The sequence below is a fragment of the Carassius gibelio genome, chromosome B21 (assembly GCF_023724105.1).
Source record: "Carassius gibelio isolate Cgi1373 ecotype wild population from Czech Republic chromosome B21, carGib1.2-hapl.c, whole genome shotgun sequence".
Lineage (NCBI taxonomy): Eukaryota > Metazoa > Chordata > Actinopteri > Cypriniformes > Cyprinidae > Carassius > Carassius gibelio.
This window is the reverse complement of record NC_068416.1, coordinates 3,041,905-3,061,357: the sequence shown is the minus strand read 5'-3', so window position 1 is coordinate 3,061,357 and position 19,453 is coordinate 3,041,905. Positions and strand designations below refer to the sequence as shown.

The window sequence follows — 19,453 nt, the reverse complement described above, 5'->3', positions numbered from 1 at the left end:
GAGTCACCATGTATTGGTGCGCACCAACAATACATCTGTGGTCTCTTACATCAACCACCAGAGAGGTCTGCATTCGCGCCCCTTGTACAAGCTGGCACACCAGATCCTTTTGTAGTCCCAGGGCAAACTCCTCTCATTAAGAGCAGTGTATATTCCTGAGAAATGAAATATGGGAGCAAACATACTGTCAAGGCATGAGCCGAGGCCCAGGGAATGGAAACTTCACCCCGAGGTGGTCAAGCAGATATGGAGAATTTTGCCAGAGCTCAAGTAGATCTCTTTGTGACTCAGGAGACATCATAATGTCCCTTTTGGTTCTTTCTAGTTAATCCGGGACCTCTGGGACTGGACGCTATAGTACAGACCTGGCAGAGGCTTCGTCTGTACACCTTTCCCCATATTGCTCTGCTCCCGGGAGTTCTGGTGAGAGTACGCTGGAATGGGGTCCGTCTGTTGTTAGTAGCCCTGTTCTGGCCGCGCCGAGTATGGTTTACAGATCTGGTCTCGCTCCTCGGCGGATCTCCATGGGAGATACCAATTAGGACAGACCTACTCTCTCAGGTGCAGGGCATGATAATACACCCTTGCCCAGAGTTGTGGAAACTGTGGGTGTGGCCCCTGAGGGGGCACAACTCATAGCATCCGGTCTCTCAACCGAGGTTGTTGAGACCGTCCAACAAGCTCCATCAACGAGCAAACTGTACGCCCTGAGCTGAAAACTCTTCACCTCATGTTGCAGAGACCGCCAGCTTGACCCAGCTAACTGCCCAGTTGGTACAGTTCAGGAGTTTCTACAAGCCAGGGTTGACCCACTCCAGGCTAAAGGTTTACGTGGCAGCCATTGCGGCCTACCATGTCCCTCTCGATGGTCAGTTTTTGGGAAGACACCCCTTAGTTACACATTTCCTCCGGGGTGCGCTGAGGCTGAGACCTCCAGTACGGTCCCGTATTCCCCAGTGGGACTTGGTTGTGGTGTTAGAGGCTCTTTTGCAAAACTCCATTCGAGCTGATTCAAGATATTTCTGACAGACATCTGACCCTTAAAACCGCCTTTCTGTTTGCTATTACCTCTCTGAGGAGAGTAGGAGATTTACAGGCCCTCTCAGTGGCCCCTACCTATCTTGATTTTGCACCTGGCATTACCAAATTGTTCATAAAACCTCGAGCAGGATATGTTCCTAAGGTTCCCTCTATCACACCACAACCTGTAGTGCTGCAGGCCTTCTGTCCTCCTCCCTTTCGGGAGCCCGATCAAGAGAAGCTAGATTGTATATGTCCTGTTCGAGCGCTACATTGATACGTCCATAGAGCTGCCCTGTGGAGAAAAAATGGACCAATTGCTTGTATGTTACGGTCCCCCCAAGAGGGGCTTTCCTGCTTCTAAGCAGACTAATAGTCGTTGGATAGTTGAGACTATCAACGGCACCTATGAGTCTTCTGCAATGCTGTGGGGTGGTCCACACCTTCCAATTTTGCAAAGTTCTATGGCTTAGATATGCCAGTCACTCCAGGTGCTTCAGTCCTCTCGTCCTAAGCTGTGCTCTTCGGATACACACGAGGCAGGGATTTGGTAGTCTGGCAGTGTGGGTACATCGTTCCCCGTAGCGCTTCGATGCAGCTCGAGTTCCTGAAGAAGAATGTCTCTAGGTTACTTATGTAACCCTAGTTTCTCAAGGGAACGAGATGCTGCGTCTTGAGGCCATATCCCCGGCATCCCTGCCGGCGCTTGCTGGTACTCGAAGCTGACGCCAGCTACACGGCACGTGCTTTTATGACGTCACCCTGCCCATGACGTCACGCTCTTCCATTGGACTGATTACACACGATATTCAGAGTCACTCACGCTAGACACGTTCCCCGTAGCGCTCCGACGCATCGTCTCGTTCCCTCGAGGAACTAGGGTTACATACGTAACCTAAAGATGTTTTTCTCCTAAGCATGAGAGAAATGTACTGTATTGCACAAGAATGTACCTTTTGCTTACTTTTGTATTAGCATATTAAATCAACATTTGTTTGTCCTACAGACTGTTCCCAGATAACCCTGACATCATAAACTTTGCATCATGGTTTGGATTTGCCTTCCCAAACATGATCATCATGCTCATTCTGGCCTGGCTGTGGCTACAGATTGTGTTCCTGGGTGTAAAGTGAGAGTTCTTTCCTAATGAATCAAACTCATCTGCATAATATACACCTATACCACCATATAATATACATTTAATTTGTAACTTAAGCTTCAGAAAGACATGGGGCTGTGGGACGGTGAAGACAGAGAAGGAGATCGCTGCCTATAATGTAATCAAAGATGAGCACAGGAGACTTGGTCCCATGACCTTTGGGGAGCTGAGTGTCCTTGCCCTCTTCGTCCTCCTGGTGGTGCTTTGGTTCACTCGTGATCCAGGCTTTGTGGATGGATGGGCGACACAATTTTTCAATGCTGAAAAAGAGTAAGGATGAAAACACCAACATTAATAAGACAGAGAATCAGTTTTAGGGGTGTTTTTTTTTTAAAGCAAGTGTCACTAATACAGTTGTTTATACTGAGTATGTTGTACTACAAACATTATTGATACTGTATTGTAATGATACTGTACTACAAACATTAATGATTTGTATCAATCCCTATGTATTGCTGGTGTTAATAAAAGGCAGTTATATTTTATGCAAAATGTGACTGTAAAATGAAATATCAATGTGCTCTAATATAGTTTTAGGATAAACAGACTCCAAATATTTTCTGTTTTTATCTTCAAAGACTATAAAAATGTGATGAAAACATCTATAGCATGACCTCAGGTCTATGGGCAAAATCCCTCTAAAATTGAACAAAGTAATAGAAATTTCAACTATCAATGAAAAGTTCAGATCGAACCATTGCGCAACACAAACAACGAGTTCTCATGTTATCAGTTGTGGCGTGTTCCTATTTGTAGGTCAAATGTCCAGCAAAAAATGTGAATGGAGTTTTCCCACATTGCAAACAGCATTTGTGTACATTTCCTGATGCCAGTCACATGCAAAGAGATTGAGGATTTAAAACTGTGAAAACACTGAGATTCACTCTGGGTGAAAGGTCTAACCCAAAAGAGAAAAGCACACAAACACTCTTAAAGTTAATAAGCAAATACATGTTTGATTATTATTTTATTGCGAATAATCTATTTTTCGATATTGTAACATAATAGCAATGCAAGCTTATTCGCACAAGAGCTATAAACCTAAAACACAAAAAACAAAATCACCTCTTGTTGTGGTCTTTAACCCTTTGATCATTCAACCTCATGGCTCAACTCTGTGCAGGTTTGTGACAGATGCCACAGTGGCGGTGTTTGTAGCTGCCCTGCTCTTTGTCTTTCCCTCTAAACCACCTCGATTGTGTCACTGGAGAACACAGAGCTCTGACACAGGTCAGTGAAACACTTACCTCACTGATGTCTTGTTAAATGATTAAACTAGATATTGAAAAAATCAACAGACATCTTTAGTATGTGTGTATGTATGTATGTATAGCTATTAAATAAATGCAATAAATATGACTGTGGTCTATAGTGCTCCAACAGGAAAGTGGCTATACTCCAACTTTGCTGACATGGAAGGTGACACAGCAGAAGATGCCATGGAGCATTATCCTCCTGCTAGGGGGAGGCTTTGCCCTGGCTAAGGGCAGTGAGGTACAAAACATTCATTTTTGGGTATTTGTTTGAGGAAGCCTGGACACATTTATCAGTATAGTGATTTACACAGTACACATTGTGACAAAGCAGCTTTTAAAGAAAGTTATATTGCTATGTCTATAATGCCATATTGCTTACAGAGCAAGCTTTAGGGCTGGACAATATGACAGTTGCTGATGATGAAAGCAATCTGGATTCTCAGATCTAGCTATAGTGTAGGTTAAATACAATTAAAGGAGAACTTCACCTGAACATTTTAATCCTGTGATCATTTATTTTGCCCTTAATGGATCTTTTAAGTTTTGTTTGCTTAGACTTTGAGTGGAGAAACAGAATATAAATGCCTTAATTTGTGTTATGAAGATTAAACCTCTTATGGTTTCTCTGGTTTCATTAGAAGTGTTATCACAGTTTAAAAAAAAAAAAAAAACCTTAGTTTGATGCCAGAGCACACATCTAAATGTAAGACAGAGAGAGAGAGAGAGAGAGAGAGAGAAAGAGAGAGAGAGAGAGAGAGAGGGGGAGACCTTTGACCTTTCAAAAACCCTTTAATAACAATAAACAAATTTTCATTACACAATTACACAATTAAATCCACAAGACTATCAAAAACTACAAAAGCTTACACCTTCATTTCCAAACAACCATCACTTATCATACATAAAATTCCATTTAAACACCAAACTTCTTCAAAAGTAGTCAATTTTCCAATAAGTTTATAATATGCAAATTCAACCATTAAACGGGCAGAGATCAAAACTTTGTATGTTAAAACAATATTGGTGGAACCTTTTGCCATAATTTTAGCTTTTCTTGTCAACCATATGCTTAATTTAGCTTGTCCATACAAATAATTCAGAAATACATCAACATTCCTTGTTTTATACCGATACTTAGGACCAAAAATAAAACCTTCTTCACTAAAAGCATGACCCAACATATCACACCATTCTTTCAACACTTGAAAAAGTGACCCTAGTCTATCACATTTTAAAAATAGATGAGACAAAGTTTCAGTTTCAGAACAAAATGGGCAAGTTTCAATAACACTGGAGTCCAAATGAGCTTTATGTTTATTTGTGGCTACTATTCCATGTATGATCCTCCACTGTAAATCTCCAGTTCTCTTATCTATGGGAACCTTATACAAAGTTCTCCAGCTTCTTTTAGGTGAAAGATCTATACCAAATATTTCTTGCCATTTGGACTCACATACTTGTTTCAATTCTTGAAAGTGCATTACTTTTACACAAACATAGTACATAGATTTCTTGCCCACCTCATGAAAATATTTAAGTTCTGGAGTGTTAAAAGTGAGTAACTTTCCCTCTTCCTCCTGCCATGAGTCCACAGAAACTTTTACTTCCAATTCCGGGAACTCTTTCACATTATTATCCTCATTTTGTTCTAATAGTTCCTTATCGAGAGCACATTTAAATTCAGAAGGCACAGCTTCCACAATTTCATTTAAAAGTCTTTCAGAAAAACGTAAGGATTTAACACCAATCTTTGTGGCAATATCTTCTGGGGATAACCACCCTTTCTCATTCAGAAAAGAGGACACCTTGGTAAAACCTGCTCTTACAAGTGCATTTCTCATTGAAACAGAGTTCAAAATTTTTACAGATAACACATGATTGTACATTATGGGTTCTTCTTTTCCCCAGAAACCTTTGACAGACCCTTCTTTTCGAGAGTTTGAAAAAACTTTCCAAACTCTAAGCATTGTTTTATATAAATGTGTTAGACCGGTTACTTCCACTCCATCAAGATCCATTAAAAACAGATGTCGATCAAGGCCCAAACGTCCTCCTTTTCTCAACAAGCCACAGGCTACATCTGTCCAGCTGACGTGCCTTTTATACAAGAGCCTTTGAGCAGCCTGTAATCTAAAAGCAGCAACTCTGCATTCAATGTCAATAAGTCCTTGTCCTCCTTCACATATTGGTAAATACAGGACAGCTGCTTTCAGCCAGTGCTGTCCTGACCAAAAAAAAATAACCAACTGTCTTTGGATATCCTTTACAAGATTAGGAGGAGGATCCAAAACAGCCATTTTATGCCACATTGAAGATGCAATAAGGTTATTTATTATCAAAACTCTTCCTCTATATGATAATCGAGGGAGAAGCTATTTCCAATTGGACAAGCGTACACACATCTTCTCCATCAATCCATCCCAATTCTTCCCTTTATATAAATCAGAACCTAAAAAGACTCCTAAAAATTTAATACCATCTCTACTCCATCCAACATTTCCAGGCAACTTTGGTACTGAACTTGTAGTTCCACACCATAAAGCTTCACATTTCCCCCAATTTATTTTAGCTGAAGAAGCCTTTTCATAACACTGGATACAATTCAATACTCTCTGTACATCTTCTTTATCCTTAATTATCACAGTGAGGTCATCAGCATAAGCAGAAAGTTTAATAGGTTTATTAAAGGATCCTTCAATATGTAAACCTTTTAATGACGTTCTTAATTTACACAATAAAGGTTCAATAACCAAACTATAGAGTTGACCCGAAAGAGGGCAACCCTGCCTTATCCCCCTTCTGACTTTAATGGGTGCACTTAAACCTCCAGGCACTTTTATCATACATTCTGCTTTTTCATATAGTAATCTAATCCATGAAATAAAAACATCTCCAAAGCCATATGCATTTAAAACATCAAACAGATAAGAATGATCTACTCTGTCGAAAGCCTTTTCTTGATCTAGGGATAATATCCCTAGATCAATATTATTTACCATTGAATAGTCAATGACATCTCTTATAAGGAACAAATTATCTCTAATGTACCTGTTTTTTATACAATAAGACTGATCCTTGTGAATGAATTCTCCCATATGTTCATTCAGTCTATTGGAAATACACTTAGAGAAAATCTTATAATCTGTAGTTAATAAAGCTACAGGCCTCCAATTTTTAAGTAAAGTTAGATCACCTTTTTTTGGTAGCAGAGAAAGAATTGCTCTTCTGCAACTAATAGGTAAACATCCTGTTTGTATTGAATATAAAATCACATCATTATAGTCTCTTCCAATAATTTCCCAAAAGGAATTAAAAAATTCAGAGGGAAGCCCATCTAATCCAGGGGATTTTCCGGTTGATCATTCTTGCACAGCTTTAGTTACTTCCTGAAAACTTAAAATAGAATTCAAGTCTTCTTTATGCTCTGATTTAAGTTTTGAAATTGAATCTAAAAGTTCAGTTTTACTATCTAAATCTGTTATATCTATATCATACAACCTAGAATAAAAATCAACAACACATTTACTCATTTCAGATGGGCCATAAAATAAATCACCTCTTTCATCCCTTAAACACAACATTTGTTTCTCTTGACACACTTTTCGTTCTAAGTTGAAAAAGAAGGATGTTGGTCCATCAATATCCCTAATATGAGAAAAACGAGCTCTGACAAGAGCTCCTTTTACTTTTTCTTGCAGTAAATTTTCTAACTGTAGCTTTTTTTCATTAATAACATTTTGTAATTGATTTTCATATCTTTCCAACATTCTATTTTCAATTTCAAAAATCTCATTTTCAAGTTCCTTAATCATATTTGTCATTCTTTTTGAGGAATAACAAGTATATTGTTGACAGAAAACTTTAATTTGGGTTTTCCCTACTTCCCACCATTGTATTATATCTCTAAAATCATTTTTACGCATCTGCCATATTTGCCAAAATAAATTAAAATTTGCACAAAAAACAGCATCTTGTAACAGCTTTTTGTTAAAATGCCAATATGAACCTACTTTACATTGCTTTGACAATACACAATCTATTGTAATCATTTTATGATCTGAAATAATATTAGGAATTATATTAGCATTACAGATTCTATTCCTTGAATTATTAGAAATATAAAACCTATCTAACCTTGCCCCATGAACCTGTCCTTCAGAAACCTTCACCCAGGTATACTGTTTTAAAGATGGGTTTTCAGTTCTCCAGATGTCGTTTAGCTCAAAACTTTTAACAATGTTTGCCAAAACAGATGAAGACTGATAGTGCATTTCTTCGTTATTTCTATCCATATTAAAATCTAAAGTACAATTAAAATCTCCTCCCATAATAACAATATCTTTTGATTTTAATGTATTTAAAACTTCCTTAATTTTCTTAAAAAGAACAATTCTCTCAGACCCTTTATTATTGGCATAAACATTTACAAAAATTATATTATGAGTATTTAATTCTGCTTTTACAACTAATTAACGACCTGGCTCTATCTCTTGCTCCGATAAAATTTTAACCTTACAGTTGGGACTAAAACATATAGCAACACCCGAGCTAACATTGGAGCCATGACTAAGAATATACTTCCCATCCCACCACAAGCCCCATTCTACTTCATTGCTTTTATCACTATGGGTCTCTTGAAGAAAAGTCACTCCAATATTTTTTAATGTTAAATACTCTGAAACCAAGGCTTGTTTTTTTCTATCTCTAAGGCCATTTACATTCAAAGATGCTACTCGCAATGGCTCCATAAGACAGGAAAGTAAAGAAAAACAGAGAATAAAGGAAAAACAAAGAGACAGACAAAAAGCCATTATGATTATTTAAGATTTCTCCTAATTTCCTTTCCTCTTTTATTTTGCCTAATCGTAGCTATATGTTTTTTCAACCGAAAGCGTTTCTGTTGCGATAACACAGAAAAATTATACATTTTCTGTGCCCACACAACTGAAGCAACGAATTTGTCAACATCTGGGAAATAATCAGCAACATTTACCTTTTTACTTTTTGTTTCATCCAAAAACTCATTAATCTGTTCCACATTATATAAATCATCACCTACCTTTGGGCAATCAGATATATCAGAACAACAATCATCATCCTTTCCTCCATCATCCTGAGTCTGACTCATTGATAAAACTTCATCAAAACCTACATCTTCAGCCGTATTCACCACCTCTACATCCTGACTCACTGATACGACCCCATCAGAAAGCAGATTTTCAACAGCCGTCGCCGCTTTTACGGCTATTTTACTACTACAGCAAGGCTGCTCTTCTTGCACAAACCCAGCAGAATCACTAGAAATTGCACTCACCTCATTCTCTTCACCAGTATCCACACCTTGGCCTTCTGACACTTTCTCTGGTTCCCGATTAAGGTCACCCTGACTTTCCGTTGTATTTTCATTTGCCACCGCTTGTTCTTCTCCTATCCGAATCTCCTCTGGTCTATTTTTATGCGGACATGAGAATCGTTTGTGACCAATATCACCGCACTCAAAGCACCTCAAGCTTTCCGTGCTTGCATATAACACATAAGAGCTATCCCCATCATTTACTCTAAAAGACACATCCAAAGTTTTATCCTGAGAATTTAAAAACATGTGAACTTGCCTTCTAAACGACATTACATGTTTTAGCGCTGGATTCTTGGACCCTAAAGGTACCACCTTAACTGGACTGACTACTTTCCCAAAACGAGATAATTCTTTAACAATCACTTCACTTTTAATGAATGGAGGAACGTTTGAAATGGTTACTTTGGTAGCCGGTGCATACAGCGGCGTTACTGGCACAAACATTCCTTTCACCCAAAGCCCATTTTCAATTATCTGATTAACGTGTTGCTCAGTCTTCAAAAAAACCACGACAGCTTTGTTCATTCGCGAGGCCGAATTTATATTTTCGTGACCAACCTGATCACCAACTACAATCAACACGTCCTCAATCGAAGCGGTCGGCTCCGGTACACATCTAAACCCATTCCGGAGAGAAACCGACACCGTTCCCCCCGAAGAAGACGCCATGCGGACGCCAAAAAAAAAACCCGGGAAGAAGAAAAACAATACCCTCTAAACTAACCTAAACCTAAACACAAAAAAATAAGAAGAAAAAAGAAACACACTTTCAGTATGTTTTTAGAAATAAAGAAAGATTAGAAAAAACAACAATAAACACCAATTAGAAACGCTCTCACACACGTCCACTCACGCAAACTCATTCCACTAGAGGGAGACAGAGAGAGAGAGACCTTTCAAAAACCCTTTAATGACAATTTTTTTTTACACAATTATACAATTAAAAAATTACTAAAATTACTATAAATTACTAACTATAAAAATGACAAAACAACTTACACCTTCATTTCCAAACAACCATCACTTATCATGCATAAAAGTCCATTTAAACACCAAATTTCTTAAAAAATAGTCAATTTTCCAGTAAGTTTGTAATATTCAAATTCAACAATTAAACGGGCAGAAATCAAATCTTTGTATGTTACTACAATGTTGGTGGATTCTTTTGACATAATTTTAGCTTTTCTTGTCAACCATATACTTAATTAAGCTTGTCCACTCAATTAATTCAGAAATACATCAACATTCCTAGATTTATACCGATACTTAGGACCAAAAATAAAACCTTCTTGAATAAAATCATGACCCAACATATCACACAATTCTTTTAACACTTGAAAAAGTTTCCCTAGTCTACTACAATTGAAAAATAAATGAAACACTGTTGTAATTTCTGAACAAAATTGACAAGTTTCTATAACACTGGAGTCTAAACAAGCTTTATGTTTATTTGTGGCTATTATTCCATGTATGATCCTCCACTGTATATCTCCAGTTCTCTTATCTATAGGAACCTTATGCAAAGTTCTCCAGCTTATTTTAGGTGCAAGATCCATACCAAATATTTCTTGCCATCTGGACTCAAATAATTGTTTCAGTTCCTTAAAGCGCATGACTTTTACACAAACATAGAACATGGATTTCTTGAACACCTCATGAAAATATTTAAGTTCTGGAGTGTTAAAAGTAAGTAACTTTCCCTCTCCCTCCTGCCATAAGTCCACAGAAACTTTTACTTCCAATTCTGGGAACTCTTTCACATTATCATCCTCATTTTGTTCCTTATTCAGAGCACATTTAAATTCAGAAGGCACAGCTTCCACAATTTCATTTTAAAGTCTTTCAGAAAAACGTAAGGATTTAAAACCATTCTTTGAGGCAATATCTTCTGAGGGAAACCACCCTTCCTTATTCAGAAAAGAGGACACCTTAGTAAAACCTGCTCTTACAAGTGCATTTCTCACTGAAACAGAGTTCAAACTTTTTACAGTGATTGCTGTTGTTTGTTTTTTGCTTCCATTATGTGCTTATTGAAGAGGGTAAATTGTGTGGTTTTAATCCTCAGATTGTGGTAATTTGCAATCTTTAGTATTTTTTTCAGACTTTATTCATTTGTATAACCCCCTGATGATGATGTAATGGATTAGGCCAATTTGAGTGGCGGGAATTGATGCTATTTAAGCAGTCTGTTCGTTATTAAATGGCATGGTATGTAAACGGACGTCTGTAATTTGTCTCTGTCTTCTGAGTGACTTTGTACCGGCTAGAAAGAAGCCAACTATTGTATATTATATTTTGAAAGATTTTTTTTTTTTTTTTGATCACATGTAAAAAAAAAATTCAGTTTATCCAGTTTAGTCATTTATTATGTCTTATTATGGATTTTTTTTTTTTTTTTTTGCCTTGCTTTTGGCCTTATTTGGGAAATAAAGATCCCATCACCTTTGAAATTGAATTCTCCTCGTTCTTGAATGGGCTGAAACATCTACCTCTTGACTCCTAAATTCGACCTTCCTACGACATATGGTGGCAGCGGTGGGATCCAGTGGCTAAAAGGTCACACATTCTTGTAAATGATATGGCAACACGAGGGCGAGGTCAACCAAATGGTGATCCTACAAAAGTGCCTGAGACCCCAAAGGTGCCATCTACTGTACAGGATGCGGGAAATGCTACGGCTGCAGTGCAACCTGATGCCAGTAGGCCACCGTCAACAGCTCTGGAAGAGCACACAGACAGCCTGGAGGAGGCATTGAGATCCTTTATGCATTTACAGCAAAAGCAGCAGGACCGATGGGAGGCAGAAACTCAGCGACAAGAGCAGAGGTGGAAGACACTCTCTCACCAGTTTCAACCATTACAGACTTTGGTAAGCACCAAACGACCTGATCAAACACCATCTGGACAAACCTCTGCCCAGTTCCAGGATCCTGTTTCACCGACCCGCAGTACTGAAGTACATATGTGGTGATGGACATTATTGATAGCAGAGACTATGTAAACGTTAAACAGGCCATTCTGAGAAAGATGGAGATTAATGCTGTAACGTATCGCCTCAGGTTCCGCTCCATGTCCATTCGGGAAGGGGAATACTGCAAGAGAACTGCAAAGCAGGCTTAAAGATTTGTATGAGAAATGGATCAATCCCAAACAAAAATCCAAAGAGGAAATTGGCGAACAAATTATTCTGGAGCAGTTTTTGCGGGTGTTAAAACCAGAATTAAGAGTCTGGGGAAAAGAACACAATCCTCAAACCTCTAAAGAAGCCGCAGACTTAGCTGAGACATTTATTGCAGCTCATCGAACCAGCAAAGGTTACCAGCTGGGTACCCAAGGCAGTGGAGGGAAACCCCAAGGTCCTCCACGAGATACCAAGAAGCCATTATACGGTAAATCTGTGGGTGATGCTAGGGTGTTTAATCGGTCCAAAAGCCCCCCTTTCCAGAATAGCACTTCTGTGAGACCTAAGGTTATTTGTCACAATTGTGGACAACCTGGCCATATAAAACCTGAATGTCCAGTTAACAAGGTTACAGACTCTAGACTGTTTTTTTGTCCAGGTTCTAGGGATGTTAGATCAGTTATGTCTACTGACGCAATAGTTCCTGTAAAGGTGAAGGGGAAAACTTGGCAGGCTCTTATTGATTCTGGTAGTAGTCAGACCTTCATCCGTAGAGCATGTTTGTTCCCAGAAGAAGCCACTAATATAGGCAAAATAAGAGTCAGGTGTATTCATGGTGATGAGACAGAGTACCCTACCGTAAGTACTACAATTGAAATTCAGGGACAAAAGTACCTGTTGACTGTTGGTGTTATGGATACTTGCCCCTATCCAGTTATTTTAGGGTAGGATGTTCCGGTGTTAGCAGAGCTGCTGCAAGGTTGTGAGGTTACAGCTCAGAGCTATGTGACAACTCGAGCTCGGGCTAGAGAGAATTTGGATCAGTCATGGAAAGTATTGCCATATGCTTGTGAACAGACAAGGGAGAGAGTAAAGAAGACTAAATCTCAAAAGCGTAGGGACAAAGTCAGAGGAACGTCGTTTCAAGAGCAGTTGATGTATCCACCCTTGAATGATAGTGACATAGAGGTAGTGGATATTGCAAAGTTGCAAAGAGAAGACATTACTCTTGGTTCTTGTTATAAAGATGTCAAAACCTATGAGGAAGCACTTAGAGAGAAAGAAGATGGGAATGTATGTTTTGCAATGAGGAATGGCAAACTGGTAAGGGTGTGTTGATACAGAACAGTTGGTAGTCCCTGAGATACTTAGGGCCCGAGTCTTGCACTTAGGACACAGTATTTCCTGGGCAGGTCATCTTGGTCAAGAAAAAACTGAAGAACGGATTGGTAGCAGATTTTACTGGCCAGTGTTGCATAGAGCTGTGGTAGAGTACTGTAAGTCTTGCCCTGAATGGCAACCTGTAGTTCGCTCCAAGAGAGGGATGAAAGCTCCTTTGATCAATCTACCAGTTATTGATATACCTTTCACTTGCATAGCTATGGATGTAGTAGGCCCCTTGGAAAAAAGCACAGGAGGACACCACTACATTCTGGTAGTATGTGATTATGCTACTCGCTATCCAGAGGCCTTCCCCCTTAGGCATATTAAGGCTAGGCAGGTAGCTAATTGTCTTCTACAGCTATTTTCTAGGGTAGGGATTCCAAAAGAGATTTTGACCGATCAAGGGACCAAATTCAATTCCAAATTCCTGAAACAGGTTTACGCTTTGTTAGGAATTCAGGGTATTAAGACCACTCCCTATCACCCGCAGACGGATGGCATGGTTGAAAGATTCAATCAGACCCTTAAATCCGTGCTAAGGAAGTTTGTTAGTGATTCTGGTGCTGATTGGGACCAGTGGCTCCCATATCTGCTATTCGCTTACAGAGAAGTCCCGCAGGCATCTACTGGTTACTCACCCTTTGAGCTGCTTTATGGATGAGAAGTAAGAGGTCCACGGGATGTTCTCTGAGAGAGCTGGGAGGGGGACGCCCCACAACAGCAAACGAGCATTGTAAGCTATGTGTTAAAGATGAGGGAGAAACTGGACCAGCTCATGACAATCAAATCCGGTTGCAGTCCCACCAGAAAACCTGGTATGACCGTAATGCCCGTCTCCGAACCTTTCAACCTGGGCAAAAGGTACTCCTATTGTTGCCTTCTTCTGAGAGTAGCTTGTTGGCAAAGTGGCAAGGCCCCTTTGAGGTGCTTTGTAAGTTGGGACAGGTCACCTACAAAATTGCCATGCCAGGACGATGTCAACCAAAGCAAGTCTTCCATGTGAACCTATTAAAGCAATGGAATGAGCGGTCTGTACCTATTAATGAGCAGAGATGGGCATGTGTAGTGGAGGAGGAAGAAGAACTCAAAGAAAAGTATTTCCCTACCACTAAAGGTAAAAGTGTATTTCCCTCAGTTGCTCACCTGTCACCTGAACACCAGAAGGAGCTGCTGCATATTATTCCCAAGGCGTTGTTCCGGGAAGAACCGGGAAGAACAGAGCTCATTACCCATGACATTCGACTGAGATCGTCTGGTCCCATCCGACAGACTGCTTGTAGGGTACCAGCACGCCTCATACCTGCCCTGAAGCAGGAAGTGCAAGTCATGTTGGAGATGGGAATCATTGAACCTTCACATAGTGAGTGGTTTAGCCCGGTGGTCCTGGTCCCAAAAAAGGATGGGGGACTATGCTTCTTTGTGGATTTCTCCAAACTTAATAGCATCTCTGTCTTGGATCCCTATCCAATGCCCAGGGTGGATGAGTTAGTCGAACGACTAGGAAAGGCACGGTATCTTAGCACTCTTGATTTATGCAAAGGGTATTGGCAAGTCCCCTTGGCTCCAGAGGCTCGAGAGCTAACGGCTTTCCGTGCACCAAGTGGATTATTCCATTTTAACGTCATGCCATTTGGCCTTCATGGGGCTGCAGCTACTTTTCAACGTCTTATGGACCAGGTGTTGAGGGGAGCTGAAGAATTTTCTGCAGTTTACATTGATGATGTTGTCATCTTTAGCACTTCTTTGGATGAGCATCTAAGACACGTGAGTGATGTCTGTAGACGGATTCATCAGGCGGGGCTTGTAGTCAATGCAAGTAAGTGCCAATTGGCTCAAGCTGAAGTGTATTACTTGGGATATATCTTGGGAGGAGGTACCATCAAGCCCCAAATCAGTAAAGTGTGTGCAATCCGTGACTGCCAACCACCCACTACAAAAAGGGGAGTACGTTCTTTCTTGGGTTTGGTGGGGTGGTATCGTCGATTTATTACCCATTTTTCTAGCAGAGCCACGGCACTAACTGAATTGACAAAGAAGTCAAGTCCTAACAAAGTAGTTTGGACTGAAAAGTGTGCTCAAGCTTTCCAGGAATTAACCCTCTGGAGTCGATTAACGCAGATACGCGTTATGAGTCATTTTCTCCTGATAACCCCGAAAAGAACTTAAATTACACTTTCAGTTTTAATCGTACAGATAAGAGCAATACATCAATCGAATCTGTAAAGGCTCTACTTTTTTTTGGATACAGACATAATAACAACAAACCTTTGTGCACTTATAAAATAAAGATAACAAACAAGGTGTGCTGTCTGCAGCCTTTGTCTGCGCTGATCTTCATTTACAAACAAGTCAGTAAAATGAACTGTAACTCTGTGAATACTCAACGAAGATACATGCGAGAGATATCTATAGAAAGCTTGACATGTCTACTTTTAAACTAAACAAGACTTGTCAAAAACAGATATTCTGTGATAAAGTAATCCATATGAAAACAACGCAATGTCTGTTTTTCATGTCTCCCTTCATTATATCTAATGTGACCACGCCCCCGCGCCGAAAGCGTTATTCAGATTCATACTGAAGCACGTGACTTGAATACGCCCACTCAGAAGAAAAAGCAGAGACTGTTCTTCAAGTTTTTTTATTTTTTATTTTACTGTTTGATTCGCGATGAGAGGAATAAGACATAATTCACCAAAAAAAGATGTGATGTGTTTGAGGATTTGAGATTTGGATTTCCTCAGAAAAAAAGGATGAAGTGCTTTATTCAGCAGAGATCATAAACATGAATAAGTCTCTTTTTATTTATTTATATACTTGTACTAGTTTTCACATAACGTGTAAACAATTTACTAGTTAGACTTTTTCCAAATACTTTTCCAAACTATAATTCCTGACTTAATGTATAATCAAATGAAAAATTATGAAGTTTCAATAACAATATACAATACTATACCATTCAAAAGCTTGATGTAAATAATATAAATGTAACAAATAGAGATAACTGTAACAAATTTAAAAACTTGCTGTTCTTTCAATTTATTCCCCCTAGAAAACCTGAAAAATATTCTCAGCTCTTTTCAACATTAAGAATAATAATAATAATGATAATAATAATAATATATGGTTTTTTGTAGGAAATAAGATTGTTAAAAGGATATCTAAGGATTGTGTGACTGAAGTAAGTATGCCAAAAAAATTGTTTGAAAGTCAGCTTTGATTGTTCCTAATAATCTTCTCCCCCAAGTGGATATTAAATTATGTTGTGGAATAATTACATATATTCTAAATAAACTACAAACATAAAATTATATACATTTATTTTGTCCTCACATTCTTTCTTGTAACTCCTCACACACAGTGGCACAGCTGACTGAAAGGCTCATTATGCAGCTCATTATGCAGGCCTTTGTCTTCTCAGGTGTAAATCACAATGATATTTATGATAGTTGACGCCTACTCGCATATGACTTTTACCAACAACAAGTGTCTTAGACAATTTAAATCAATATATTGTTTTCTGTAAGTGAGTAAACAAGATGATTTTCACATCATTTAGAAAGAAAAATTCTGGGCTACAAGCTCCAGTTCTCAAAAATCCCGGGAACCAATGTTCTGTATGTGTTTTATTGCCTTATTCAAGTGATTTTTAACATTCATGCATAATATTTTTTTTTCTCAAAAATACAATCATGTACATGCATGCATTTCACATATTATTATAGCCCAGTTTGTGCTGATTACAGTGAGATCAGACTTTACCCATTTAGATATTTATAAAAAACTGAAAAAAGCACAAATGTCAGGGCATGACAAAACTTCTCCAGGCCCTAAAAATACTCTTAGACTCCAGAGGGTTAAAGAACAGTATGTGCCAAGGACCTGTCCTACAAAGTCCCGACTTTGAACTAGCATTTACTGTCCAAACTGATGCATCAGGAGTTGGTTTGGAGGCAGTATTATTGCAAGGGGAAGGGGTGGATAGAAAGCCAGTCCAGTACATTAGCCGTAAACTGTTCCCTCGTGAAACCAGATATTCCACAGTGGAAAAAGAGTGTATGGCCGTGAAATGGCCATTAGATACTAAGAAATATTATCTCTTGGGGAAAGAATTTGTTCTGGAGACAGATCATCGAGCCTTGCAGTGGCTGCATCGAATGAGAGATAGTAATGCTAGGATCACTAGGTGGCATCTGTCTCTTCAGCCCTACAAGTTTGTGGTGAAGTTTCGGGCAGGAAAGGACAATGTGCTTGCAGACTTTTTATCCCGCCTCTATGTGGAGTAATTTCCGTAAGGGGGGGTTGGGGGTGGGGGGGGGGGGTGTGATGGGACAGATTATGCTCCGTCACGGCAGACATTTCTGCCAATAGACAATGGATCATTACTGTTATGAATTAATACATTTTATTGTACTAGGACATTTACCTGTACTTTGTAGGGACAGTTGTCATTTGAAACGCATGTATACACAAGGTAGTTCGTAATGCTCATGCAGTTATGCCTTTGTTTGATTGTGTGCACCGATTAAATAGAGTGAGCTGCATGGAGAATAAAATGTTAACATCTATCTATGAATGACGTGTGCTTATCAGTAGAAGTGTAACGTTTCATCTGTCCAAATAACCACTCTTCAAACTTTTTTCTATTTTGTAAAGTTTAATTTATTTGATATGCGTTTGTTAACATGATACATTGTCTTACCATGATCTCTACTTCGCGGTTGGCTGTTCTTGGGTCTCACTGCAGAAGCACGCTCCTAGTGAGTACCTATATACATATACGCTGCCTGAAAAGAGTATTTGTGTTATGAATTCAGTGATTGCTGTTGTTTGTTTTTTTGCCTCCATTATGTGCTTATTGAAGAGGGTAAATTGGCAAGTCTCACTATGTGTGGTTTAAATCCTCAGATTGTGGTAATTTGCTATCTTTATTATTTTATTTTTTTTATTAATTTGTATAACCCCTTGATGATGATTTTATGATTATGATGATAATGGTTTAGGCCAATTTGAGTGGCGGGAATTGATGCTATTTAAGCAGTATGTTCATTATTAAATGCATGGTATGTAAACGGACGTCTGTAATTTGTCTCTGTCACCTGAGTGACTTTGTACCGGCTCGAAAGAAGCCAACTTTGTATATTATATTTTGAAATATTTTTTTTTTTGTTATTTGTATTTTATTTTATGACTCACATGTCCGTTTGTTTTCAGTTTATCCAGTTTAGTCATTTGTTATGTCTTATAATGGATTTTTGGCCTTATTTGGGAAATAAAGATCCCATCACCTTTGAAATTGAATTCTCCTCGATCTTGAATGGGCTGAAACATCTACCTCTTGACTCCTAAATTCGACCTTCCTACAACACACAGTAAAGGTTCATTAACCAAACTATAGAGTTGACCCAAAAGTGGGCAACCCTGCCTTATCCCCCTTCGGACTTTAATGGGTGTACTTAAACCTCCAGGCACTTTTATCATACATTCTGCTTTTTCGTAGAGTAATCTAATCCATGAAATAAAACCATTTACAAAGCCATATGCACTTAAAACATCAAACAGATAAGAATGATCCACTCTGTCAAAAGCCTTTTCTTAGATCACCTTTTTTTTGGTAACAGAGAAAGAATATCTCTTCTGCAACTAATAGGTAAACATCCTGATTGTATTGAATATAAAATTACATCATAATAATCTTTTCCAATAATTTCCCAAAAAGAATAACAAAATTCAGAGGGAAGCCCATCTAATCCAGGGGATTTTCCGGTTGATAATTCTTGCACAGCTTTAGTTACTTCTTGAAAACTTAAAATAGAATCCAAGTCTTCTTTATGCTCTGATTTAAGTTTTGAAATTGAATCTAAAATATTAGTTTTACTATCTATATCTGTTATATCAATATAATACAACTTAGAATAAAAATCAACAATGCATTTACTCATTTCATATGGGCCATAAAATAAGTCATCCCTTAAACGCAACATTTGTTTCTCTTGACACACTTTTCGTTCTAAACTGAAAAAGAAAGATGTTGGTCCATCAATATCCCTAATATGAGTAAAACGTGCTTTGACAAGAGCTCCTTTTACTTTTTCTTGCAATAAATTTTCTAACTGCAGCTTTTTTTTATTAATAACATTTTGTATGTGATTTTCATATTTTTCCAACATTTTATTTTCAATTTCAAATCGAATATTTCTCATTCTTTTTTAGGAATAACAAGTATATTGCTGACAGAAGACTTATTTGGGTTTTCCTACTTCCCACCATTGTATTATATCTCTAAAATCATTTTTTTTTCATCTGCCATATTCGATAAAAATAAATTAAAATTTGCACAAAAGTCAGTATCTTGTAATAGCTTTTTGTTAAAATGC

At 38.4% G+C, this 19,453-nt stretch overlaps 2 protein-coding genes across 3 annotated transcripts in view; both read left to right on the top strand.

Annotated features, from left to right (window-relative positions):
• The window catches only part of LOC127986006 (uncharacterized), a gene marked incomplete at its 5' end in the record, with an annotated part of 403,871 nt that overhangs the window by 257,518 nt on the left and 126,900 nt on the right, over positions 1-19,453 (top strand). The gene's annotated exons all lie outside the window — the stretch shown is intronic.
• slc13a5a (solute carrier family 13 member 5a) overlaps positions 1-19,453 on the top strand; it is a 72,750-nt gene that overhangs the window by 16,589 nt on the left and 36,708 nt on the right. For both annotated transcript variants that reach the window (XM_052588176.1, XM_052588175.1), the window contains exons 6-9: positions 2,027-2,149; positions 2,237-2,449; positions 3,303-3,409; positions 3,552-3,673. In XM_052588176.1, coding sequence (XP_052444136.1) covers positions 2,027-2,149; positions 2,237-2,449; positions 3,303-3,409; positions 3,552-3,673 — 565 coding nt within the window. The remainder of the gene's footprint in view (positions 1-2,026; positions 2,150-2,236; positions 2,450-3,302; positions 3,410-3,551; positions 3,674-19,453) is intronic.